Consider the following 26985-nt stretch of genomic DNA (forward strand, 5'->3'; position numbering starts at 1 on the left):
GGCCCGCTGATGTGCAGTGCGTGTCTCACTGAACTTAGCAAAGCCACTTGGCTCCAGAGAGGAGTGTGCTGCTGAGTGGTTGCCAGAAGCAAATGCCAGAGTCTTCCCAAAGTTTTCATTAGAACAAAATATTCCTAAAATGTTGGGAAGCATGTGACGGATTTGGTGCGTGGATTGCTCTCAGGCAGTATTTTGTCTCGTCACCTGGGGTAGGGGGAGTAGGTAAAAATCCCATAAAAATGCAGCATACAGATTGGATTTCTAAAGTTGAAACAGAGGTCATGGTACCCAAACTTACTTTTGTTGATGCTGTAACATGGTGAAGAGCTTGGGACTGATTTTTCTTCTGGCTTTAGGGCGGAATTGCAAAATGCACTGCCGGTATCGATGCCTGACTGAAACACACAGACTCAGTTAAGCCGTATAAAGTGTTATTGAATGCTCCCCCTTTTTAAACTGGATTTTTAGCTCAAGTATAGGAAAGCGTTTAATCAGCTTGTTAATTGAGGTTATACATTTTTACATTACAGAGACAAATTAAGCCAGCTACTGTGGTACCAGAAGACATCTGCTAAAGAAAGGCAAACTTAATGATAAACAAAATTAGGTTCCTTTCTAGTTGGGTTTCATCCATCTGCACCCAACTAGTGTTCACTTTTAAAGAAGGCAACGATACAAGCTAGTGCTTTTAATCCGTAATGACAGAAGAAAGCAGCGATGAGGCTGAGGCACTGCGCTCTCATCTTCCCGAGCCCGGCCGTATCGCACCCATTTCGCCTTCCCACTGGCAGCCCTGGCACAGAAGGATGCTCAACGTCTCCTGCCATACAGTTAGGCTGGATGTTTAGCACTTTATCTGCACATCGATTTTACAGTATGCATCAGAAGCCTACCGACTCCTTTTGACATCGGAGGGGGTCAGCGATAACATCTTTGCACTTGCAATCTGTCTTTATGGCGCGTGGTGAAGTTTTATGCGCAGGAGCGGAATTAGCAATCATTTTAACGCGTTGCTGGCAGCCAGCCTCTGTAAAAGCTCTAAAACGGGGAGATCAGAGCCTGTTTGTGCAGTAGGAGCTGTGGAGGTGGTAGCCCATACCTTCAAACAGGGCTGTGCAAAAGGGCAGAGCTGCAACGGGCACCTTGCCGTGGCAGCAGGAGGCTTGGACGTCTTTGTGCTTTGTGTTCCTACATGCTGGTGTTTGTAGGGGATACTTAGCACTGTTTTCCTAAATTGTCTGGAGGTAGCGACTTTTTTCTAGGAAATCTTGGGGTTTAGTTTTTTGACTTGCATGTGGCTTATTTCTTACATAAACCTTAAAAAAAAAAAAAAAGTTAAATAAAATAAAATAAATTAACATACCCTCCGGTGGGTTTTAGCTTATTCATCCTCTGAAACACAAGTTGTCCCCTTCCACTTCTTTGTATCAGAATTTCCTGGATCTGAGAGCTTGCAGTCTGTCCCCTCCCTGTCTCCTCCACAACCTGCAGGTCCTTCTTCACAGCCCTGCTCCAGCCTCCACCCCAGGCAGTTGAGTTATCTGGTATTTATGCAGTCGATTAATCCCTGTCTAAATGCAGCACTTCCACTTGTCCCTATTGTCCCTATTGAATATTATTTCAGTCTCATTTGCGAATTTGTCAAGATCTCTTTGAATTCTGGATCCCATCCTTCAGCGCCCTTGCTGCTCCTCCTAGATTGGTGTCACCTGCAGTAGATGTAATGTCACCTGTGCTAATGACTGTTACCAACCAGAGCTTGCATTTGAAATGTATCTTTGAAATATTTTCTATTAAAATCTATCACGCTAATGATTATTGTGCCGACGATTCTATTAAAATCTACCATGCCAATACTCGTTACGATCTCCGTACGTGCGTTATCCAGGATAACGTAAATGAAATCTGGTTTTGTCCCAACAGACGTGAAGCCGTCGAATATGCTGGTGAACACACGGGGGCAGGTGAAGCTGTGTGACTTCGGGGTGAGCACCCAGGTAATGCCCCCTCAGATATCCTCCTGCTCCCTGCTGCCCAAATCACCTGGCGCCAGGCGGGCGGCCCCAGCAAGCTCCCCTCTGCTGGGAGAGCGCTATTCATTTTTAATCTCTGGGCGACTTTTCTTCATCTGAATATGATTGTTCATTGTTTAATGACAGTAAAAACTGCTGATATTGTAATTACTACTTACGAATAGCAAACTTCATTGATATGCAGCTTTGATATGAAAGCGTTTTGGCCAGACAAAAGGGAGGGCAGAACGAGAGATGCGTCTGGGGAGCCCAACTGGCCCACAATAAAAATTAATATTGGGAGTAACAATAGTGGTGGGCTTTTACAATGTGCAGCACAAATTTTAATTAATTTCCATTTTGGGCCTCCCTGGAGAACTTCTCTGATAGTGACCCATGAGCTTGCTGTGATGTTGATTTGAATTTCAGCACCTTTACTCTCAGCCAAACACGAGGACCAAAGAGAAGGTCAGCCTGGTATTATAACTTGTCAGAGCCTGTTGTCCCTCCAGCGTATTTAGTGCTCATTGCATTCAAGAGATGAATGTGGCTTTATTCACATCTTGAGCCAGCTGACTGAAAAATGAGCGCGTTCAATCCTACTTCAAATTGACTTTTTATATCAGACTAGTTTGGGGTACTAAAGCGCTAAGCATCCTGTTTAACAGAATTGTTTAAGGTTATCTGCCATAAACCGTAATGCAGCGCTTGTTTAAATTGGAACTCTCATTCAAAACAAAAGGGAGATTTAATCATTTTTAATGCCTTCGCAGATAAATTTGTTCCCCTTTCCATAATTTTTAGTTGATTTATAGGAATGATGATTGTAGGTTAAATGAGGAATAATTGCCCATTTTATTTCCACATTATCTTTATATTGTTCTAACAGACTGTTTTGTCTGATAGCTGGTGAATTCTATAGCCAAGACGTATGTTGGAACAAATGCTTATATGGCGGTAAGTGGATTTATGTAGGAATAACATTTAAATAGAAGTATTTGTTCAGTCTTGCTCTATGTAATGGAGGACATATTCTAAATCGATGCTCACACTTCCTCTCCCCCCACTCTCAGCATAATTGCATGTCACAAAACAGCTCCTTTCCTACCTGCGCTCACCTAACAGCTCTCTGACAGCTACAGGTCTTGCTGATATGGAAGAGTAACACAGGAAAAGTGTTTCTTTCATATATTTCAGGTGTCTTTAATGCATTGCAACAGCAGGGAACAAAGAGAGCCAGTCCACCATAATAATACCAGGCCACTAAACTGGGTGATGTTCATACCATACATAAGAAGCCATCAGTGCATTTCACTTTTCTATATAAATTTTAGTCACCAGAGAATGCCTGTTGTACAAAAGTTAGCTGTGTTTTTCATTAGTCAGATTAATTAGAATAATTTCGGTTCTTTGTTTAGCAGAGGTGGAAACTTAAATAACACTAAACAGAAGCATTAAATAATTGTCTTTTATTTTTGGTCACTTCAGTTCTTTTTTAACAAACTACATATGTAATAATGTTGATGAGGAAAAAATCAGTATTCAGATTGTTTAAAAAAAGAAAAAAAATGCAAAATGCAAACAGCAATACAAAATGGTCTATACTTGTGTTTTTCAAACCTCAGATAATAGGAGAGAGAAATCCATGACCTTTAATCGCTTTCAGGTATTTTTTCTTACTTTCTTGTGAGGAGAAAGCATCCCAGGGTGTCCATTTATTTGCTAAAAGCTTTTGTAGTCAAGGTGTACTCATTATGTGGCTTCTGAAACACTCATGCCACCATCCTAGAGAGACTTGGGCTATCCTTTGTGATCAATATATTAAGTGCATAAAAACATATATGTATTTTTAAATCTGGTCATATATATTACCACATTTGCTAGTAAGCCTGCTGATTTCTGTGTCTCTGTGCTGTAAAATAACTGGAATATAGTGATTCAAACAAATAAACAGCTTCAAATTAATCAACTTCTCCCACACCACTCTTAGTCTTAGTGTGGTTTAAGCAGATCTAATAATTAAATTGTATTATGCTTTTAGTGTACAAGTCAAGATTACTGTTCTCTTTCCCAGGTGTGCATTAAATAAATTACTTCTTCTCTTCTTCTTTATGGATGACTGTGATACATTCATCTATAAATTGAAAAAGAAGTTTAAGCTGAAACGTATTTGATCTCATTTCTTGTGTTAAAATTGTTTTGCTCACTAAATTCATAGTTTGTCATCATCAAACATATAATGTAGTCATCAAAATATATTGAAGGTCATAAGCTTTGGTGTGTTTGCCTGGTTGGGGGGGGGGAGCAGGACAGAATTTGAAACCATCAAGAAATTGAGGTATCTTTAGATTTTGTTTTCTAATTGAGAAATTGAAATTTCCATCAAAAACACATTTTCTGTAAAATCACTTTATCACCTACTATATAGAGAGAAGAAAACAAACAAAAAAATTTTTTTTTGAATGAAAAAGGGTAACCAGTTGTGGAAATCCTTAACAGAAAGGATCGTGAGCTGTGTATCGTTAGGGCGAGCTGCACGTTGCATGCTTTACTTGGTGCATGCACCATTTCCATCTTCTCTGTGCTTTTAAAAGAGAAAGTCACGCAACTGAACTTTTTGTTTAAACGTGCAAATGATTTACTTGCCACTATCTTCTGTGAATACATCAGTTCTGTGTGTGAGGTGGTGTTTCAAACTTGAGCTCCCCTGGAGCTGTGCATCTGGCTCGGTGGCTCTGTAGGGGCTGGGACCTCGCTGGCACCACAAAGCTCAGCGAGCATCCTCGGCACGGGCTCGGTTGGGCTGGTGGTTCCACCTTATCTGGAGGCTCACTGTGATGTGCTTTAATAATGAAAATAAAATTTAAAACCAAAAAAACAACCACCACAATTTTTGGTGGCTCCATCAAAAAAATTCCGTTCCAGTTTCATTTTTTTATCCGTTTTTATTTTTTTTTTTTTTAGGTTATGTCAGTTGAAGGCTACCCTTCTGCACTGGGCAGCGCTGCTTTTACTTAACAGTCAGGCTGCAATAAAAGCTCTTGACCTGGGATTAGCAGTGCAGAGTAAACATCTGAAAACACATTGGACTGGCACTAATTTGGGAGTTTGTTTTCTAAAAAAGGTCTCTGGATTATTAAAGACTAAAAATACAGCCAGTGCTGTGTAGGTGGTTGGGCTAGACAGGTGCATTAACAGCACAGTGGGGAGAGAAGTCTCATGGAGCCTTTTATTGTTACATTTCATGCTGTACTTGACCTTGGAAATGCTGAAATTGTAGCTTTCAAGTAAAAACTAGCAGTTATATTTTACAGCATTCTATTTCATGAGGCATTAAACCTGCTATTAATAGTTTTGAGTCAAGTCTTTTTTCTGTGGGTCAAAAATGAAGTTAAAAATATGTAAAATAAAATTGCCAGCACGTGACTTCGTTGATTATTTTGGCTTCAGTAACTTTGCCTTTTAAACCATGGTTACTGCCCAACCCGTGGACTCAACACGAGGAATTTGTTTTCCTTGCCTACCTCACTGCTGTGCCTGAGCGTAGAAATAGATGTGTGCCCCTGATGGACTCTTACAGCTTGACCTTGTGTGCTGCTGCGCATGTGCACGTCTCTGGCTTTTTTTGTTGGATGAAGCGGCCCAAGCACAAATGCCAAGGCCAACTTTGCAATGCATGGCCACGAGGCTCAGCATACCCAAGTCCTTTGCTCTTGCCAAAGCGAGGCAAAAATAAAGAAATAAAATACGTTCGAGTGGTGTGTTTGCTCTCTGCCAGCTTTCCTGGTGAGCTTTAAGATTCTTTGCACTTTCTCAGTTGATTTGTTTGCCCTGGATTAGCTTTTGTGTAAGAAGTAGATGTGTTTATTCACTAGGCTCAAGATGTTTCTTTCCATCTCTTTGCAGCCTGAGCGGATTTCAGGAGAGCAGTATGGGATTCATTCGGACGTTTGGAGTTTAGGGATTTCCTTCATGGAGGTATGCAAATATCTGTCATTTCTTTGTGCACGTTGGAAGAATCAAATGAAAGCTAACATCAAAATATTTTAACATAGTCTTTGTCTGCTCTTTTATATATGCATGCCTTTAACTCTTGCTAAAATTCTTGGCTGTATTTAGAATGGATTTGTTCTTACAGAGTTCAATGCAGTAAGATACAGACAGCCTCTGCGCAAGCCATGCAACAGTCTTGAGCCTTCCATCAAAACTCCACCTGAGAGTTAAAAGTTGGGCCTGGTGCATGGATGCTGCTACATGCTTTCTGCACCTCTGGCATTAAAGATGAATATTTCTGTATTTCGTTGTTATAAACCAGTACAGAGAGTCTTATTATTAGAGGTGAAATAGGGTTATGCAGATTCAAGGTTTGAGCTGGTTAATGCCTTTGCAAAATCTCAGCAGAAATCCTTGCACAATGGTGTGAACCTCTCCTGGTGTGATTAACTCAAGTGTTTGATTTGAAGTGTTCACGAGCTCTTAGAAGGGTTTCTTACAAAGATAGTTTCAAACTGGAAAAAGTCTCGTCAAAATGAAGCAGTTCAAAGAGAATGCGATCATAAATATAGAAATCTGGGAGAACCTGTACTTTCTGTAAGTTTGGTGAGAGCAAGGCTAGTTGTGATTTAAGTGAAAGGTGGGTTGTTGATTTTGCTTGGGACTCATAATATTTTTTAAAAACGTAAATTTCAAGGACTTATAGAATGGATGATTGTTAGAGGGAAGATAACCTTGACTGTGTAAGTTGAGTAGAAATGCCTCTGCTGTGATAGCATCTTGACAAATAAAGTCAGATCTGGCTTGGTGTGGTCCAGGAGAAAGGGACAGGTTGCTCTGCTCTGGTGATGACAGCAGGGTGTATGTATTTCCTAGCCTGGTTCATGCTGGGCCAGGCCAGTCACAAACAAGCCAGCTGTGGCCCCAAATCCTTGTAGCCTTGTCAGCATGCACAGGATGCTCTCGGGAGACTTTTTCAACCCCAGAAGAGTGTTGTGAAAGAACTTCACTGTACTTGGAGCAAAGACAGGTCCTGTTTAGCCCAATGGCAGCATGAATGCTGGACAAGCTGTGCTCTGTTTGCTGCTATCAGTGCACTAGGGATAGGGATGATGAGCACCATTACAGGCAGAGATCATTTTTGATCGTTTCTTCTTAAAAAACAGTTCATTCAAACCACTGATGGCCTGCATTGTCTCTCTCATGCAGCCTGACAAAAGTGCAGTACAACTACAGAAAAATGTAGGTGCTGTTCTCTTCTCCTCTGCTAAATACAGTGGTGAAGCAGGATATACCTTTTAGTGAAGTGCAACTGATGTTTTTAGCAGAAGATTAGATAGAAGTGAAGTTGTCTTGGTGCGGGTGCTCTGCATCTAAGCAAATTTCATATTTTGTAGCCTGAAATTTCTCGAGGACTGTTCTCATGTTTTCAAACAATAAATTCCTTGCCAAATAGGCTTTAACCAAATTGAAACTATTTAATGCTGAATCACTGTATTCAGATCTTGTAAATCTTCTTCCAAGTCTGAAGCTAACTCGGAATATATGATAATGACATACTTTCAAGTGTCACAGGGGATGCAGTGCTGTTAATTTGTTTTACTGCAGATTTCAATGGCTTTGTGATACTGGAGAGTCCTCACAATTTTGGGAGAGATTCAGAATGTACTCACGCTCTGTAAATGAATGTGTCTGACAAAGGGCTAAAATGAGGCTGTATGACATCAATACTTGACTGTGGTGTTCATTCTGATTCACAGTGGAATAGAGTGATATAAATGCAAAGCTATATGGAGCGAGTATTTACCGGTTCCTTTGCTGAATAAAGGATGTGGTTCCATGCGCAGCAGCAGTTTGATGATTTTCCACATAGACCAAGGCATTTAAAGCTTGATTTGGGTATATTATTAGGCAACCCAGCTGGTCATGAGTTTGATTTAAAGGATGAATTTCACATCCTATCCAGCATTAGGAAAACTCCTTTCATTTGCATTTTTTTCTCCTCTTTCAAACCTTCTCAACTTTTTTTTTTTTTTTACTCTCTCACTTTCCACGAATGCCTTCTGAACCAGATGTACAAAACAATTTGGTTCTGTGTGCTTTGTTAATTGGTATGTCATCTGGTCCTCTGAGACCTCTCTTCAACATGATCGCTATGTTTTATTGAAGTGTTCTGAGTGATGTGTTAAATGATGAAAGCAAGGACAGTGGCTTAGAAGAATGTCTCAAAAAAGGTGAAAAAGATGCTCAAAGAGCCACACAAGGTCACTGTCATTAAAGTAACACTGTATTGACATGGGGATTGGTAGTGGAGACACTCAGGCTGTTGTTGATGGAGCTGTTAAAAAGGGAAGTTAGCGTTTGCTGTAGGATTTTAAAGTCCACTTAGTAGTGTAATGCTCTGATCCCTACAACTTCAAGCTAGCACGGTTATAGCATGGTAATTTGAAAGAAATAGCATATGGGACCAAGCTGGCAAGGTTGTGGATTTTTTTTTTTTGACATACGATAATATAAAATGGCAGCTAAGTAAAGCTGCTCATTTTCTTTAATATTCTTCTGAGCCTTTGAGCTGCCTTGCATTTCTTTGCTGCAAAGCCATGTGTAATGAGAAGCTGCACTGTTGCTTTCGAGGGTTAAGAAAACTGCCCCCAAAAAGTTATGAGCAGAGTGTGAGCAAGTATTAAATGTGGGTACCATGTAAATTTTGGGTGGTAGTGAGCATTCTTGTTCCTTTTGAACTAAAAGACATCTAAGTGTATTCAGCTTCCCATCAGTCTTCCTCTTGCCAAAAAAATAAGAAGAAATCCTGCTAGCTTATTATTATTATTACTTCTTTTTGTGAGGTGTTTGCATTCTTCATATTTTTTTTAAAGAGAATTAAATTTAATACCTGATCTGCAAACCTGTTAAAAAGTGTTTTATCATAGACAGTTTTCATGGGGGTTTTAGATGGAGTTTTATTTAAGTGCTTTGGGGTTGACAAAACAAGTTCAATTTAAACCAATGACATTGCTGTCACTACACTGAAGACTGTGTCAGCATTTTCATTATAAAAGCTGTTTTTCAGAGGGTTTATAACTCAGTCATAAAATACTCTCCAGACTGACTGGGCTGAGCCCGAGTGCTGTTTGTGTTCTGTAACTGAATCAGTCTGCCTTCAAAAACCATGCCCTGCATAGGAGGATAGATCAGACTGCCTAATATTTCGTGTAACTCTAATCCTGCCCTACATGGCTGCAATCCGGGGAGTCTTGGTTATTTTTTAAGGCAGCATCCCTGTCCGGCAGTGCCTTTGGGTGATGTTTGAGGTGCTACCATCATCTGGGCCACTTCTCCTGGGATGAGCAGCTGCTGTAGGTGAGGGCTTGGCTGGACCCAGCAGGGCCTGTTCTCATGTTCTCAGTTGCTCTTGCTTGCTCAGTAGGCAAGGAGAAGGGCGTTTTGGGAACAGAAGGGAATAGAGTTGTGATCCGAGATGCTCATCGAGGCAAAGAATAGGCTTGCAGATCTTTGTCAGATAATGGGGGCCCATTTCACCCAGAAATACAACTGGAATTGCATTTAAAAGCAGGAAATGAAAGAGATTTGCTTATGCCACAAACCAAGCAGGTTTTGGAAGTGGAATATGAGCTCCTGTGTTGAGTGACAATGCCTTTTTCACACTTTTGCTCCTCCTTTTGTATCATCTCCTAGTCTCTACTTCCCACTGTGCTCTGCTGAGAAAAGCACCTACTTCCCTGTGTTTCAGGCCTCCTTTTAAAATGACATTTTTTTCACAAAAATAATCAATCTTCTCTCCTCCAGGGGAAAAAAGCTTTTCGGTATCAGTTTTAGTGTTAGAAACAAATGGTTAAACCTCCCCAAATGAGAGTTTCAAGTCTGTAGTCACTGGAGTTTTCCATTACCTGAGTGTTTGCAAGAGCTTTCAATGGCTGCTGGTTGCTTGTGACATCTGTGTTAAGATGCTGTTTTAAGCAATATTTCAAGCAGTCATGTTAGGGATTTTCAGCACTCGTGTGCGTTCCCGTATGTAGGGAACCAATATATATCCAGCAAACACGCTTTGCATCACGTGTTTCAGGTACACGTACGTATTTTTTGAGTGGGGTTAGCACTTTTTACCTTTTATGTCAACATTATGGACTCTTAGACTCGTCAGCACACTTGGGCTGGGAGCACAGGTGGAGATGCAAGAGGAGCACACTCACACCATGAAGGCAAAGAGGAGGAACGTGTTTGAAGAGGGTGCTAGAAGAGAAGCAGCTCTGCTTTAAGATGGTTCTCGTAAAGCACTTCAGTCTTGTTCAACTGCAGAAAAGTGATGTAAAGATCCACGTGTAAATAATCTGCTCAAGGTGAGGAGGTTTCAGAATTGTTTCTAAAGAAGTTAGAGTATGTGATCAGCCACGTATCATCAGCGCTGAAGTGGTAATGGTTAAAGATCAAGATTGTGAGCTGGCCTGCAGGATGGTGAGCTGATGTGCAGGAAGGCTTGCAGACCACTTGTCTTCTGCAAGATCTCACGTACATGTGGACCTGGTGGTTGGGCTTTCATTGAATTTGCACCCCAACCTAAATGACAGCAGGTAAATAGATGTGGGGGGAGGTCTGAGACCTGAAGCTTGGTGGTATGAGATCAAGTGACAGCTCTTACTGGAGTTGTCCTTGCTTTTTGAGACCTGTAAGAGAACTCCTTATATAATTTGCACATAATCTTTAATGGAGCATATACTTCTAAACTGAAGACACAAGTCCAGAGTTTCATAGGGCTGGGCCAAACTGAAACGTGAATGTCAGGCAGGTGGCTGCACTTCTTCGAAGGTCGGAGCTGTTGTCCATGGCCAGCATACAAGTTTGCAACGTCTAAAAGTAAAGTATAGAAACGGGCTAAGGAGAGAATTTATTGTGGTGTAAAACTTGGGAGAAGTGAATTAAAGCCAAATAATTGTCTCAGTGCTGGGGCCTGCTATCCTGGCTGGCATTGTGATGTGTTTGGAATGAGCAGAACTTTATTCAGCTTATTTCAACTGGAGGGACTGGGAGAGACCTTGGAATGGTGATACTGCTAGTGCTGGTGAGCTGCTACGAGTGGCTCCTAGCAGAAGGCATGAGGTTGTCATTGAGCAAATGTTTGAAAAAACACCAACTTGATTTCCTCATTCCTATGTTGAGAAATCAAGAAGTTGTTAAATTAATGGAACTCTTTAGCTGGATCCAGGCACATTTCAGTAGATACAGTATGATGTGCACACTTTTTTTGCTTATTGAATTCCAACCTTCTCGAAACTAATAAAAACTACCCTCTCTTCTGTGCCCAGGCATCCCATAGCCAGCAGTGCTTGGATGCAATGGGTGTTTACTTTGTCACTACAAATCACTCAAAATAAGGTTAGTATTTGAGTGGACCACTGATAACGCATAGGTGTGATTGGTAGCAGACATCATTAATTTAAGATTATGGAAAGCAAGAAAATAAAAAGTGCTTTTTTGCAATGGACCTCATCCTGGTGTTCAATATTTTTAAGGATTGTACATAGTATGATGTTTCTGACTTGTATGGCTAAATTGTTATACACTTCATTCAGCCACTGAGAGTAGCTGTAACACACAGAATTTTGCTCAATAACTTGAATTCTTATTTATGTAGTTTTAATCATTCTGTACAGAATGATGTTTCAAAAACTTGTTCCTAGGAAAAAGCTGGCCTACTTTGTTTTCTTTTCTATTTTTTTTTTTTTTTTTCCCCTGAGCTATTTTGAGCAATCTTTTCCAAGCAGTGGCCATGAGCTCAGTTTCCACGCCTGCCACCTTCCTGCAGCCACTGGGCTGAACAGAGACAATGTCCAGCTACATCACGGCTGTTGCGGTAGTGGAATTAGAAGTAAAGGTACCAGTGCCTGAGGGTTGGGTCATGAATTAATAATTGCTCTGTGGTGGAGGAGGCCCGTCAGAATAGCTGAAAAGAGGGAAGTTGCCTCGCAGAGCGCTATCAATCACTCAGTGACCATAACTTCCAGTAATTAGTGTATTTTATGGGCCTTTGCTTCAGTGACTCGGAAGCACATATGCTCCACTCACAGCTAAACTTAGCCGGAGTAATATTCCAGGATGATTTATCCGCTTGCTGCACTGGGATGTAACCCTATATTAGGTGAAGATTGTGAACTAAGCTGCAATAAAGTGTAAGTTTAGGTACAGTTTGCGCGGGTTGAGACCTCAATGTATCATGTTTCTCAGCAATTGCTCTTAGGCCACTGCGGGCAGTCTGTGCAGCAGCCAAATAAATAACGCGGTTCTCTACCTGAGCCAACGGATGAATGAACAATTAAAGGGTAACGTCAGCTGTGGTGTGTACAAATATACAGGTTTATTTAATATTAACATCCCCTGTTCTTATACTGTGCGATGTAGCTGTTTTGATGATTAAAAAGTCAAATAAAAAATTGAGAGAAATGCTGGTCAGTTGAGCCCGCTTTCCTCGGTGGTTTAATTGTTTTTTGAGGGAAGATGCTCTGGACTGAACGCGAACTTGTCCATGCTGGGGAGATGCAGAGCAGCTCCTTTAGGTGTTGGGTCTGAATCTGGCAGCCAAATAAGAGCAAGCATCTCGGCTCAGACACGGAGCCTCATTAATCTTTGCGGCCCGTTTGTGTGCATCTTGCATGTGGCAATTTGCGTGGATTGGGCCTGAAAGGGCTGCGTTTACCCCAGACACTTTTCCCTTTCGAAAAGGCTATTCTGAGCAGCACCTTTGAAGAACCGACGGTAAAAGCCTGCTAATATAAGGGGCTTGTGGAGAGGAGGAAATGTGCAATTTAATCATGATTGTACGCAGTCTTCAGTTTGCAGTGCATTTACTATAGTTCATATTTAAAAGAAGTCAAAGTGAAACTAATTATCTTTAATTAAGGTGAATTAGGCTTTGATTTTTAATATATTTTATGTAGAGAGATCTTGAACTCATCTGCTCAAGCCAAGAAATGTCCCAAAGGTTATTAGGGCATATTTCTGTTGGGCCTGACGGTATTAGTAATAACCTTCTTTCTCATAGTTCCCGACATGAACAAATATGTCACTTCATCAGTCTCTGTTACCCGCACTTATGCCCCTCCGCAGGGGTCGCAGATTCCACAAGTTATCAGCTAATGGCGTTATACATTAAAAATTGAAGCTTTCCTCACTCTGAGGCCTTTCAAGGCTTTGTTCTTAAGCCCCAGACACTTTGGAGTGCAGCTGCAAACTATAGGCAGAAGATTAAATTAATTTGTAACTCTTTTTCCGTCCTGCATTACTAAATCCTGCACATTTAATTGAAACCCTACTTCAAGATGCTTTGTGTTTCTGTTCTTCTTTGTTGTCAGTTTAACCTCAGAAGCACTTTAACGCTGGTAAATTGCTGTTATATCCTTTTGGATTCTTTTTTTTTTTTTTTTACTGTGCAATAAGAGGACAGTGAAATTGATATTAGAGGGGAAGAAAAATCTTAGAGCAGTTTTTGAGGTATTTAATATTTATTAAGGTCCATACCCTGCAGAGTTTCAGGTGATTTTAAGCCATCTATCGAGAAATGTATAAATTGGTCTTGGAATGAAATTTCACCTAGGGAATTTTATGTTATCCAGTAGTTAAGTCTGATTTTTAAAGTTTCCTGTGTCTGAATGTTCCAGTGGCGGCTGCTTTTCCATAAAACGAGGGTTTAACTGCAGTGCACAATCTAAATGCAAAATCCTTAGATGGAAATTTAATTGTGTAAAATGTGCACAAGGTAATTAAGAACAAATTTTAGAACATTTCAGACTATAAAGTCCTCCTTCAGCTAGATCACTAGCGATATTGTAAGTGCTTATTTTCAATTTGCAGTTATGCTGAGAAACATGGAATGTGTCTAAATTAAGAATAAAAACATCCCATGCTTTTCAGCATAACTGTAAATTAAAAAACAACTTGCACAACATAGACAATAATATAAGTGGAAACTTTATTGCCTGAGTGTCCTAAAAATATGTTCTGAACTTATTTCCTTCAGTCACTTTCTAAACAGGATGAGGCCTGTTGCTATTTTAATTCTTATTAACAATATTTGGGAAAGCAAATAGCATTTTGAAAGAGTGATGTGGAGAAAGTGGTTTGTGAGGGAAGATTTCTGGATTTCCATTTTCAGTTCCAGAATGGTTAATTAAGTTATTTCAACAAGTCATTTTGATTTTTGTCTTTTATTATCTGCACGTTAAATGTATGTTTTTAACTGCAAACAGGTTGAGCCTGGTTGGAGCTGCTTTCCAGCCCTTCCTAGAGCAGCTCAGTACAGAGGATTTAGGCACTGAAATTGGCTGTTTTGTGTTCTTGTTGCTTTCCCTTGTGTGTTTTTAGCATATTTTGACACAACTTGATAAAGAACAGCCTGCATGCGCACTGTACTTCTGCAATTTGTTTACTCATTGGGGATTATTTATGTCTCAGTTAATCAATTCTTGTTTTCGAACCTGATGGTGCACCTTGTACATCCATCTGCACCTCTGTCAAAGTCAGGAGGAATGCTCCTATCAGGTACTTGCACAGTGCAAATCATTTTTCAGGACACAACTTAACTGAACACAGTGAAGATGAGTGTTTTAGGTACTCTGATGGGCTCGTTTATGTCTAAGAAAGTAATAATAATAAAAATAAAAGAAACTGTATAGGCATGCAGTTGCTCTAAAGGGAAATAATGTAGAAAGGTGTTATTCTGACATAATTCTTGCTGATATGGTTTGATTCTCCTTTATATTTCTGTACCATGCTGGCAATGCAATTATTGCACCTTTTTAAAATAGTGTGGTTTTGTTTTTGTTTTTTTTACAGTTCTGGTGTAGTGTGAAGGTACCCAAAGGGAAATGAGAACCAACTTCTTGAAGTTTAAGCATTCCCTTCTCCCCTCCTTAACATCCAGAGCTACATAAAAAATGATCAGTTCCTATCCCTAACTAGTGAGAATGGAAATACTATATTTTGGTTATAATGCCTTAAAAAGAAAATGAAAAGTTTCTGAGTTGCCTCATGTAAATGCAGAGATAAGTTTTTGATAGTTTTAGCTTAGTGGTTTACATTTTTTGTGTTCTGCATTGGGCGTGTGCTTAAATGTCTTCCTGGTGACAGATGATAGAGAGTACAAAAATCCCTTTAGTAAAGCTCTAATCTGTTTGTTTTTTGGTTATTTTTTTTTCTTTACTTTAACTGTGACACTATTTATAAATCTAAATCTACATACAGAGGTCATTGGTTGGCTGAACTTAAACCATTTTACTTAGTAAATTTAATTAAGAAAATACAGTGCAACTCATAAGCAAATGAGTTTTTCCTAGTTTTAAACCAAACCACCCTCTTGAGTGCTGATTGCCTTGCTCGACCCCTGGTGATACAGAAACAGGCAAAATTAAAAAGGACATTAAAGCTTCATTAAATCTGAAACACATTTAGTACAGTGACATATCTGCAGGCTATTTCAGGGAAGATTACATACTCTTTGGTAAGTTTCTTAATTTATAATACCTTGACAATCTTGCAGGGAGGAAACAACTCTGACTGGAGGAATGGCGTGATGGTTCTGGGGGATGCAGGAGTGCTGCTCGACCTGTCCACGGCTGCATCTCTCTGCAGGTCTCAGTCAAGGAGCAGCTTCACTGAGAACTGTCTTTTCTTTTTTAGCAACCCCCAAAGAAATAGTTCCTGATGCATTTCAGGTTCCTCAAATCTCATTTGTACACTGCATACTTAGGTCTGGCAGAAAACTGCTCTTTTTCCAGTTATTCTGTTGCCTTGGGAGTCACACAGGCAAAGCCCCTGCTGTGGTGTACGGTGGCCAGGGAGAGGAATTGCCCATGAGAGCAGAAGCAGTTAGTCTGAAGTCATCATTGAGATCGTGTTAGTTTTTATGCTTAAGGTCTACAGAATGATGCCCTGGGTGTAGAGCTATAATTATCTTCTTATTATACACTGGGATAAATATTACATACCTACAAATGTGTAGCCATTGTCATAATTATTCTTAAGTCAGTAGGCATCAGAAAAATTAGGTCGTCTTCTGTTCATTGGAAAGTGTTTGGCATTTGTAGGTTTATTGTTAGGCATTTTTTTATGGGCTATCACAGCAGCAGGGTTTCTTAGGATCTTGAGGATGGTCCCCCCAGAAGCTGAGAAAGTGAAAAGGGGCACCGTTTTGTATGTTTTTGTAGTTTCTGGTCCTTAAATCTGAGCATGCCAGAAAACATAGGGCATTGCCTTATCTATTTAACACTGTATTTCAAAGGCTGCCATTAAAAAAGTGACCAACTTAGCTGGGAGGAGCTGTGAACCAGACGGAAGTGACAGAAAGGGTGGCAATCAGCCTGCTTAGCATAGATCTGCTTGTTGGAAGGAAGAATTTGCTGCAAAGAGATGCTCTGAGCTCAGCACCGCACCAGAAACAAAACTGAAAAACAGAATTTACCCCAGAGAGTTACCAGTCTTCAGGGCAAACCTGGAAGGCAGAGGGCAGAAGAAACCCAGAGGAGGAAGTTAGCTTAAATTCTGTCCCTCTGGGGAGTGTGAGGAGATCCCACTGGTCCTGTCACCTTCACATCGTTACCTGTACAAGAGGTGAATTCCGTACTCTAGGCGCTGGTCTCACAAACCAAGCCAACACAACAGTCCCCAAGTGGAAGTCTACAAGCAAATCTTATCTTTGAGAGATGAGAGGCACCACAGAAGCTTCTGAGAAAAAAAAAAAAAAAAAAAAAAAAACATGCTCTTTTTTGTTTTGTTATTGCTCGTAGGGATCCTCAATCAACACCATACTGATACAGTAGGCCATAATGGCTCCTCCTCAGTCATTATGCAAACTCCCACTGATGAGATATTTAGGAAGGACTGGGGTGATTTTTCAAAGTGATGCATGGGAATGTAGATTTGCAGTTCTGATAACTGCGATGTGTCTGTGCAGTAAGTAAGCGTTCAGAGTAATTGTACAACCAGTAGTCCTGTTAGAAGCCACTTTGCTTCTCTGTAGGCTTTCAGGACAAATCCTGTCTCAATATTGAGAAAGCTGCTTTTAGGAGTAGTCACCAGAAAAAAAAAAATCATTTCCTTTCTTTGGTTTTCTGTTGCGTGCCTCTCTTACACGAGTTCTTCAAGGACCTATTTTGCTTTTGTACCGTCTTTCCTCCTAGGATGTGGAAGAAGTTTACTGGCCTCATAAAGCTCACAGCCAAATGTCTAATACAGTAGTAGGTTTGGACAGCTGCTGGAATTGCAGAAAGGATGCCATCCCCTCTGTTGCTTGGTTGCTTCCATTCATGCCGTCATCTTCTCGTTATTGCCTTCTCAGGACCCTTTTCCTGCCCTGGTGAGGCTCAAATACGTCTCTGTTCTTCACCACTTCCCCACCCTGCTACATCTCTGTCTGTGCTGCATTGTTCAATACTTAGGGTGGTTTTGTGCTGCCAGCCAGGCTGAAATTTCATCAAAGGTTAGCACAGCTGCCTCACTGCAGGTCAAGTAACCGTGGCACTGAGGAGCTCACGTAACAGCGGCAGTAGGGGTGCAACGAGCGGCTTTCGCCCAGCACAGGCTTTGGTAGAGAAAATAGACCAGTTGTATTTTGCTGGGATTGTTTCAAAGGTTCGGATGCCAGCGGGGAAAACCTAAAGTCTTGTATCAAACAAAGGGTTTATAATGGAGTAATTTTAAGCTGTGGCATTATGGCAATGTTGTGTTTGATACTGATCCTAGCAGATACGCTCGTAATGCATTGAGTGACTTCTGAAGCAGTCTGAGCAACGCCTCCGGTTCATGTGGTGAAGGTAGATGTGAAGAAAAGACAACGTGTTGTGCTGCAGGTGCCATGATCTCTCTCCAAAACCCACTCACAGGTTCCTAGCTGGATTTGACACCAATAAGGAAACAAACCTCAGCTATATAACCCAGATTTTATTCTGAGCCTGTTAGGGAAGGACTTTGGGAGTTGAGTGCACGCTCTACAATACCCGTTCATTGCAGATAATTATCAGTGAAGGTCAGTGTCGTTGGCTTCACCATTGAGGCTGAACTGGTTTAATTTAGAGAGTCCTCAGGAACTTGGGCATCAAACAGTGTTGCTAAGTGCTACAGACAAGAGCTTGAGAAATACAGAAATATTCAGAAATGTAAAACAAGGAGTAATTGTTGTGAATGGCTCCATTCTAAATGCAGCTCTTTGTGTGCTTTCAGAATTATTTTTGCTGGCATTTTCCAATTTATACAATAGTAAGAGTTGAGTACTTTTCTCTCTTTAAGAAAATGTGCCCTCCATGCAAATCTATATAACTAGACAAATATTATTTCCTTTCCCAGCTTGCTCTTGGGAGGTTTCCATATCCTCAGGTAAGATTGTTCATTACTGCTGTTTGCCACTGTGACATTCATTCCTATGTATGAAGGTGCAGAGAGCAATTGTGAACATTTGAGCCACATACAAATAAATCTGTCCTGTTAAATTGAAAAGTGGTATCTTGAAGGAGTCATTTAGAAGTCTCTATTGATTTTTTTTCTTTTTTTTTTTTCCCCAAACTCTAGATTTTCTTTTCCCTGGAGAGAAGGAAAATTATGATGATGATGTTAATGATTTTTTTTTTTTTTGTGAGATTAAAAAAAATAATCCTGTATGTACTTTTGATGCCAGGAAAATGCATCTACTCCTTTTTTATATTTTTCTTTTTCAATTCCAGGTTTGAATAGCGGTACAATGGTCTAAAATTCTTCCAAAAAAAAAATATAACGTGAATGGAATATGTAAAATGGTTCTGGATTCTCCCTTTTAAGAGGGCCTAGTATCAGCATTTTATTTACATACTGATATTTTCTGACTTCTCACTGACCTAACTCAGTTTTGCTGAAGCCAGTGGTAAAACTATTTCCAACTTGGCAATGGTTAGGCCAATGTGCTGTATTACTGCATAACATTTTACTTTGTATGCTTGAAAAAACATGAAGCTCTGAACAAAACAGCCAGTCCAGAAATAGGTTTGATGATTACTTTAAATTCTTATTGCAAGATAGATGTTAGAATTCATAGTAACAAACCGTTCTGTGGTTCTTCAAATTATTCTTTCCTGGGAGAGGGGAAAAAGTGCAGTGTCCAGGGACTAAAATGAATTATTTGAATGTGGTTTTTATGTTTTTGTATGTTTTATGAACACTGTTTTCTGCATCTTGGTCTATACAGATCAGAGTGCCTGGAGGCATGTCTGATTTAAAGGTGGTGTTGGTCTGTGCTCTTTAAGCATCTATTAACTTGCTATTATTATGCAAATAACTGTTGTAATACACATACTAATTTATGCATGGTTAGATTATGCAGATGCCTCACAAACATGGTTATTGAATAATAGGCTGGGACTCATTCTCTCTCCCATTTTTATAAGCTGTTTTAAGCAAATTCTCCTGACACTTTTATGGACTTGTAAAGATTTTGCGTATGTGGAAATACATTGAATTTTTGCTTTCTCATCTCCTATGGAAATGTTTATGGACTGAGAGCGAGCTGTAGCTGGTTACCAAAGCATACGTTGCATTTTTTTTAGCCATATTTTGAAATAACCCTCTCATTTGAGAGAGGGTTAAAAAAGAAGCTCTTGTGCTGAAGTGTCCTCCACGCGTTGGCACACTCACTTGTGCTCGTTGAGTGTCTCGATGCTCGTTGGGGGTAGTGTGCTATACCTCTAAATCAACGTGACGTGGAACATGAGATAACCTTCTGTTCACAGAGGTCTTGGAGCTTGAGAAAAGAAGTTAGAGCGTATACATTGTGCGTGATTCCAGACAAAAAAATTATTTTCGGAATAAGGAACAAAACACGATTGCTAGTTTAAGATCTTTTTTTGCTATTCTAATTAAAAGACAGACCGGGTTTGTAAAAGAATATTTGGCAAGTCAGTAGTCCATGAAATTGTATATATTTTTTAATGTAAAACAGTTGAAGAGGTGAAACTTTAAAATGAAGCTATTAAGGTTTTCAAGCAACTGCTTTTCATAAGGATTTTTATGTGAAGAATACGTATTTTAGATGTGTATGTACAGAGTTGGTTACAAGAACCCTTAGCAACTCACTGTGACTAGCTGGATAATCCATAATGTTTTGGTGTGTTTTTTTTTTTTAAGTCTATATATATATTTTTCCTTCCTGTGTAAGGGCCTGATCCTGCAGTCACTCACTTGAGTAAATTCTCCTCATGTCAGTGGGTTTCTTCAAGTGATTGAAACTAATAGTGTGTGTGCTCACAGTATTTGTCCCTAAATAACTTGGGCTTCTCTCTAAAAATGGCAACTACGAATACGTGTTTGAGAACACCTGAATTTTCTTGCAAATGAACATTTGTCTCCAGCTGTAGCTGGAAAAAAAATAATATTTCTTTCCCCCCTTTTCCCTATTTTTAAGACACAGACAAATGGTGTGTATAAATTCAGTTTAAATGAATAAGATTTATAGGGGGAATCATTGTAGTGTGGAAATTCAGGACTCCTGCAATATGCCAGAAAGATTAAAGGATGATTTTTTTTTTCTTTCTGGCCTTTAGTAGAATATTTTAATGATAGAATTTAGCACTTATCATTTTCCACGTGTTTTATAAGCATTTATTTTGCTACCACTTATTTGTCACGTTATCATTATTTAATCTTATGTTAAAGTCTTGTCTTGAAAGCACTTAAGGATACAAGCAACTACTCATGTAAGTAGAGTTGCTTTTGGGTGTGTTTAGGATTATTTTTGATGTCTTAATATGCAGTTCTTTTCACAATTTGTAGGTAAATGCTACTGGTAGTGACCTGTACAAGAAAGTAAGAAACAGTAATGATTAGAACAGTCTTCCCCGCTATAAAAACTTTGCAGAGGAAACACTAATCCTTAAAATGTAGTGAATTTCAAAAATGGTTAATGGTTTTCATGTCTTTGTTGTTTGTTTTCCTGGCGTGGTATTGCAATGTGCTATTGCTTGTTTGCTGTGATGTAAAATTCCTTTTGGAAGAAGTAGTGTATGACACCCATAGGATTTTCTGTAGATACACAAGTAAGCACTTAGGGGTATATTCTTCCCCTGATGTGCAACTCGATTAAAACTAATAGGAATGGTGCACGTGCATACACACACATGCACAGGAAAAACAAACTCTTTTGAGTAAAGTTCTTTCCTGTGTAAACATTTAAAATTGAAAGGAAAACCCTTTCACCAAGCCTAGGACACAGCATGCTTAGCCTTTTAGAGAGGTGAGGAAAGCACATACAAAAAAGTTCCAAATTTCTTTTAAAAGTCTAAACTTCATTTATTTGATTTTGATGGCAACATACGCTTCTCTGCGGAAAGAACTGTAAAAAATAAATAAAAATAATAACAAAAGGCCATGAAACCTCTCAGCACATTTAAATAATTTTTAAGTTGGAACCCCAAAGATGTGCAGTGGCTGGAGAGGCTGCGAGACGTACAGTTAATCACGGAGATTCAAATTCAGTATGTTGTACAAAAACATGATGGGGGCAATGGCTTGTTTAATGATAATGCAATTTAGGAGAAATGAAAAGAATTGCCCACTAAATATTCTCGGCTTGTAGTCAAACTTTATACAAAGCAGGGATGTTAAAAAGGACGCTGCATCCATTAGGGAAATATTCCAAAGAAATCGGCAGCACTCAGCTGCCGAGGATTTAATCAGCTATAGGGAGGCGCGCAGCACAACCACTGTATTTAAGATACTTCTGCATTTACAGAAGTGTTTTCCTTCCTTTGGCTACAATTCCGGGCCTCAGTTAATAAATTACATGAAAATGACCCGAAGTTTAAAAAACAAAAAATCCTGCCTCCCCATCCTCACCCTCCCACCCCGCCTCCCCCCCCCCCAAATCTGAGCAAATAGTGCCCCCGGTATTGTAAAGCTTTGAATGTTTTCACACCCCATTAATTTATTACTTCTCTTTCCTCATCTTTAAATTTTTTTTTTTTTTTTTTTTTTTTTTTCCCTTTCAGAAAAAAAAAATTCAGGCTCCCCGCTGCTACAGCGATTTTCATCTTGTTGTTAATTTTCCCTGCTCCATATGGAGCTCCAGACATTTCACCTGGAGGCTGTACTAGATTTTGCTGTAGCGATCGCACTTCCGGAGGCCAAAACTGTCATTTAAGGTTCCTGGTGCATCTGTCTACGCCAGGCTTTTCACTGGCACCGGAGAGTGTGAATAACAAATTGGATGCACCTGAGATTCAGATGATTAGTGTGTTTTGTGGATCTCAGCGACTTGTAAGCAGATAGCTCCGGGGGCGAGGAGGGCCGAGCGGCCAGGGCCGCGCTGCACCTTGCACCCGGCCGCGCGGGGAGCGTGCGAGCATCCGGGCGGCCCCGCGCGCGGGGAGCCCGACTACCAAATATTTCATCCTGCCTTGTCATTGATTAGAAAAGAGCCTTTAATTTCATTTCACCCCATGTTGTGATTAATTTGCATTCTTTGTCAGAAGTTAATGGAGTTTTTTATGGTTCACTCTGAAATCCTTGAAGACATCAGAGTTGATCTGATGTTTATACAACCGCCAGCGGAATTTTTTCGTTTGATTGATGGCGAGCTTGATGTTATTCCAAACGGCTTTTTAAGCTGTTTTTAAGAATTATTTGAATAAAATGCAAGCAAGATATTGTTATAACGATCAAGATTATCTGTTAAAAATCTGTTTCAAATAAAGAACATGATAAGTAGGAAAAAAAAAGATCAAAAAGACAAGAGGAATGATGAACACAGAAGATGATATTTGTTAAAATACATAATCCGAGTATTCAAATAAGTTATTTCAAACCGTACCGAAAGTCAGACAGACCTTAATTTATTTTTTTTTTAATATAACGAGTTTGTTTTTGCAGCATGATAAATAATGGAGATGAATTAGCGAGGAACCCAGCTATAGTTAGATTTTTTCCCTTCTTTTTTATTCTCCCAGCTTTTCCACCTTCCTGCTACCAGCAATGTGAGCACAGAGCAGCAGTGTCCCTAACTCGGAGAGACAGGACTGTCAGGCCTGTTAGTTCAACAAAATGATGACATATTGCTCGTCTCAATGAAGAGGCATTCTTAAATCCCAGTGCAAAGAAAACATAAGTGGATAATAGAAAATTTTATAGCCCAAGAAAGCGCTCGCTATAGACTTGCCATTGGTTTCCTTTATAAGAAAATATACAGCCAAAAATCCTCAGTGAGAGAAATCTTCTTTTTGCTCCTCCTGTTAGAGAAAGGTTTGTACTTTTACCAATCCCCGGCACATAAAAAGCGCCAGAGAGACGCTGCAGTGTGTGCTGCGAGCTCTGGGCCAGATCCTCAGCTGGAGCAAATCAGTTCTGCTCCATGGAGAGCAGGGGACGATGCAGGCTTACCCCAGCTTTGGGATACAGGCGGCTTGTGTTTTTTTTCAGCAGGAAAAGATTTTTGCAAATGCTTTTTGATTTATGACGCTAAAGCTGTTTTTGTTTTGTTTTTTCTTTTTTTCCTATTTTTTTTCAAGATTTTGTTCTTACCTTTTCATCAGCAAATTCTGCCCTCGCTGTGATTTCTGCAAGTAAGATTTAATTATAGGTCAAAAAGCTACTGTGCAAGCGCTTCCATTTAAAACAGATTAATTTATTTGCTATATCTTAGTTTGCTAAATAATTGCATGGTTTTAAATGAAGTTGCTGCTTTCTGATCCCTGTATTAGCATGGGCTAAGATTCTTTTTGTTATATGTAATCCATAGTATTGACCAAATTTGGCCTGGTTTCATTTAAATGTAAGCAGGTTGTCAAGGAAAAAATATTTAGTTTTACTTGGCATGCAAAATAGCCATTTTACTGTTGTTTTTTTCAATTGACAGAAACATCCTTTAAGCATTCATTTATTTTGTGAGAATAAATTGAGGGTTGGTTACAGCACGTTTCCTGGTAAGAAAGAAACGTCTTATGTTCCACATATATCATTATATCTAACCATTTAAAAGACATTATACACTGTTCAAATGCTAATGCCAAAATAGTGATTTTTTTCCAATTACATTTTTATAATATCTTAAATATCACAGATTTGTGAAATATTGTTGGTTTTATATTACAGTCCAGAAATCACCAAAAATACTTTGTCATCTGCTAATATTTTAAACTCCTAACAATTTCTTAACATAGGTTTCACAGCATATCCATCATTCTTTAGATAATGTACTTTGGATACATTTTTGGTTTTTTTGTTTTTCTTTTTTTTCTCCCCTTTACCAGGAAAGCATTTATATTTAAATTTGATTTGAATATCAGAAATTTGCTGTAAAATCTGAATGGAGTTTTAGTTTTTCCAGATATGTTTGTTTGTTTGTTTTTAATGCATAGCTTTTAACACATTTTTAATGTTAGGAATCTAAAGCATCAAGACATGCTCAATTTTTTATTTTAATCTTCCTGACAGATTTAAAAAAAAAAAAAAAATGAATGTTTGAATAATATGCTCAAGCTTGGAGATGTGGGAAACTTAGTTAAAGCTGGTTTTTTTCTGCGGGGGCTGTTAGCTCATGGTCCTGAAGGACTGCAGCGTGCGTCTTTGCTTTCTACCCCTGGCAGCAGCGGGCAGGGTGAGGTGCCTGGGTCGAGGCCGTGCTTTGTGAGCAGCACCACGGGACGGGGTCGTGCTGCTCCCCTGTGGGGCGTGCATGGTCCCACGGGCAGCAGCTTCCAGCGTTGAGCACTTGGTTTTACTTCAGAGGGAAACGATCACCCACAGGATGTGAGGTGGTGATCTCCAACGGGTTATGACATTGTCACCCCCTTTTTTTTTGTTTTCACAATTTTTTATTGTTTGAATAATAAAAGGGCTTAATGCAAGAAACCCATAATGCAATAACCCATGCGGTTACTCTTTCCTTCACAATATAGGGTTGCCTGAGCTGGGGCCTTTTTGGCTAAATTGAATAAGATCCCGAAGTGAGGTGATGGGTGATGTTTGCTATGAGAGCTTCTTAACCAAGAGGCGAAAAAGGCATCCGGGGGGGGAATATGAAATTTCGTTTGGGATATTCTTCCAAATGTGTAACACCTGCACAAGTTGGTGCTGCTGTTGGATGGGAGATATTCCTGCTGTGCACAGCAGGAACCTCTCTCCCGGTCATAATTCCCTCAGTGGATGCCATGGGATAATTTCCCAAACGAGAACTTATCCCCGGCAGATTGGGCCATCCCTCAGATGGCAGGTAGCAGTAGGTGCTGGTGGTTTCAGGTGGCCACACAGCAGGTTTACTGGAATCATACATCTCTTCTGCTGCCCTGGCTGGGATGAGGAGGGCTCAGGCTCTTCCAGGAGAGCCAGGAGCTGGAGAGGAACACATTTCCCCTCCGCCTTGTCGGCCTTCTTACCACGGGCACAGCTCGTCCTCCTCTGCTTTGCGATGGTTGCTCAACGTAGTGAAGAGCTCCCAAGTCCAGGGTAAGCATGGAGGGTTTAGAGGTCCAGGTGAGCATCTCCCTTCCATGGCAGCAGTTCTTCTACCGGCCCCATGGAGCCGTGTGTCTAATCCACGAGGGACTGTGACAATACCCATGGTGGGCAATCAAAAGACGTAGGAGATGGTTCTCCTTGCATAGCGTGGTGCTTTTCATTGTCCGGACCCACTCAGCACCTCGGTTTAGTTAGAAAGGCTCTCCTGGTTCCTTAGATGATGCATCCCAGGGCTTTATTATTAGAAAAGTTTTCCTCACTGCAGGGAATAATGCTTGCTGAATGCAAGAACGTGGAGAACAGATGCAGGAGCCTTCATGGTTGCGTCCTCCTGGCTCTGCCTTTAGTCTAAAGACCCCAATTTTTTTTGAGCCTGTCCTTCAAAGGTTTCTGACTGTGCTTGGAGTTTTTCTTTGAACTTTCTCCAGCTGCCCACTGCTCTCTGGGGTTAGACAGGCTCAGACACAGCACTCCCGTGCTGCATGGGGTGAGGGTCACCTTGTGTGTCCTCAGGCTGTCCTCTCCTCAGACATCTCCCTGTGGAAATTAGCCAGTTTTTTTGTGGCATCATGATGTTTTTCCTACTCAGTTGTGGTTGGTTTTCCTGCTCTGCAGTGTCCTCCAGGTTCTCTGGGTATTCCTCTCCGTTAGCATGGAGACATTAATGTAAACATTAAAATTAAACATGTTTACAACTAAAAACCATACCTTTATTAGGTTTCTAGTTGACCAACCTTCATGCTGTACTTGCTGCAATGTTTGAAAAGGCCCTTAAACAATGCGTTTCTAAATTTACTCTTTTTCCAAAGATTTGCTTGTCCCCTATTCCTGCTGATGGAGAGGAATGTGTTAGCATTAGCCTCCTGGTCCCACTCCGGCGTGGTGGTTATTGTCGGCTTCTTACACTCCCTCCATAATTTCAACAGTGTGCAGTTTTTCATGCCCGGTTTGTTGAATTGTGTTACTAAACTCTGGTAAACAGATTTCTGTGAGAAGTGGCTGCAGTTCAATGGTGGATGAAATAATCTCTTTATATAAATTTGCTTGCAGACCTCTGGGAAAACCGGCATAATATAATTGTAAGAATATATTTAATATTAAGGTTGTTGTGAATTGTCTTTTTTTGATTTTGAAATTATTTTTATTCCTTTTTTTTTTTTTTTTTTTTTTGTCTTCAGTTTTGTGGCAGTGATTGAAGTTTGCCATTTGCAAAATGCAGATTGGGGTAGGGGTTGTTCAGAAAGTCAGGAACAAATTAGAGGGGTGAGTCTTACCAGGTTTGATGCTTTCAACTCTTCCAAAGGTTTAACTAATTCCAATTTTGCAAGAATTTGTGAAATATATCTGAAGATCCTGTCTCCCTTCCAGAGGAAGGGTAAAACCCTTGGTGGTGAAGACCAAATGGAAAGTACACTTACAAATTCCTTTTCCAGGCATACCAGGGCAGAGACGAGGCAAGTGTGCATTGGTCATTTGTCAGTGGGAGATGATCATTGTTGTTCCA

The 26985-nt window shown here is 40.0% G+C and overlaps 1 protein-coding gene across 2 annotated transcripts in view; it reads left to right on the top strand.

The window, feature by feature from the left end:
* MAP2K5 (mitogen-activated protein kinase kinase 5) overlaps positions 1 to 26985 on the top strand; it is a 127060-nt gene that overhangs the window by 61025 nt on the left and 39050 nt on the right. For both annotated transcript variants that reach the window (XM_082769608.1, XM_082769607.1), the window contains exons 14-17: positions 1924 to 1997; positions 2919 to 2969; positions 5919 to 5990; positions 18354 to 18383. In XM_082769608.1, the coding sequence (XP_082625734.1) occupies positions 1924 to 1997; positions 2919 to 2969; positions 5919 to 5990; positions 18354 to 18383 (227 nt within the window). The remainder of the gene's footprint in view (positions 1 to 1923; positions 1998 to 2918; positions 2970 to 5918; positions 5991 to 18353; positions 18384 to 26985) is intronic.

The sequence above is a fragment of the Aythya marila genome, assembly GCF_965140915.1.
Source record: "Aythya marila genome assembly, chromosome: 11".
NCBI lineage: Eukaryota > Metazoa > Chordata > Aves > Anseriformes > Anatidae > Aythya > Aythya marila.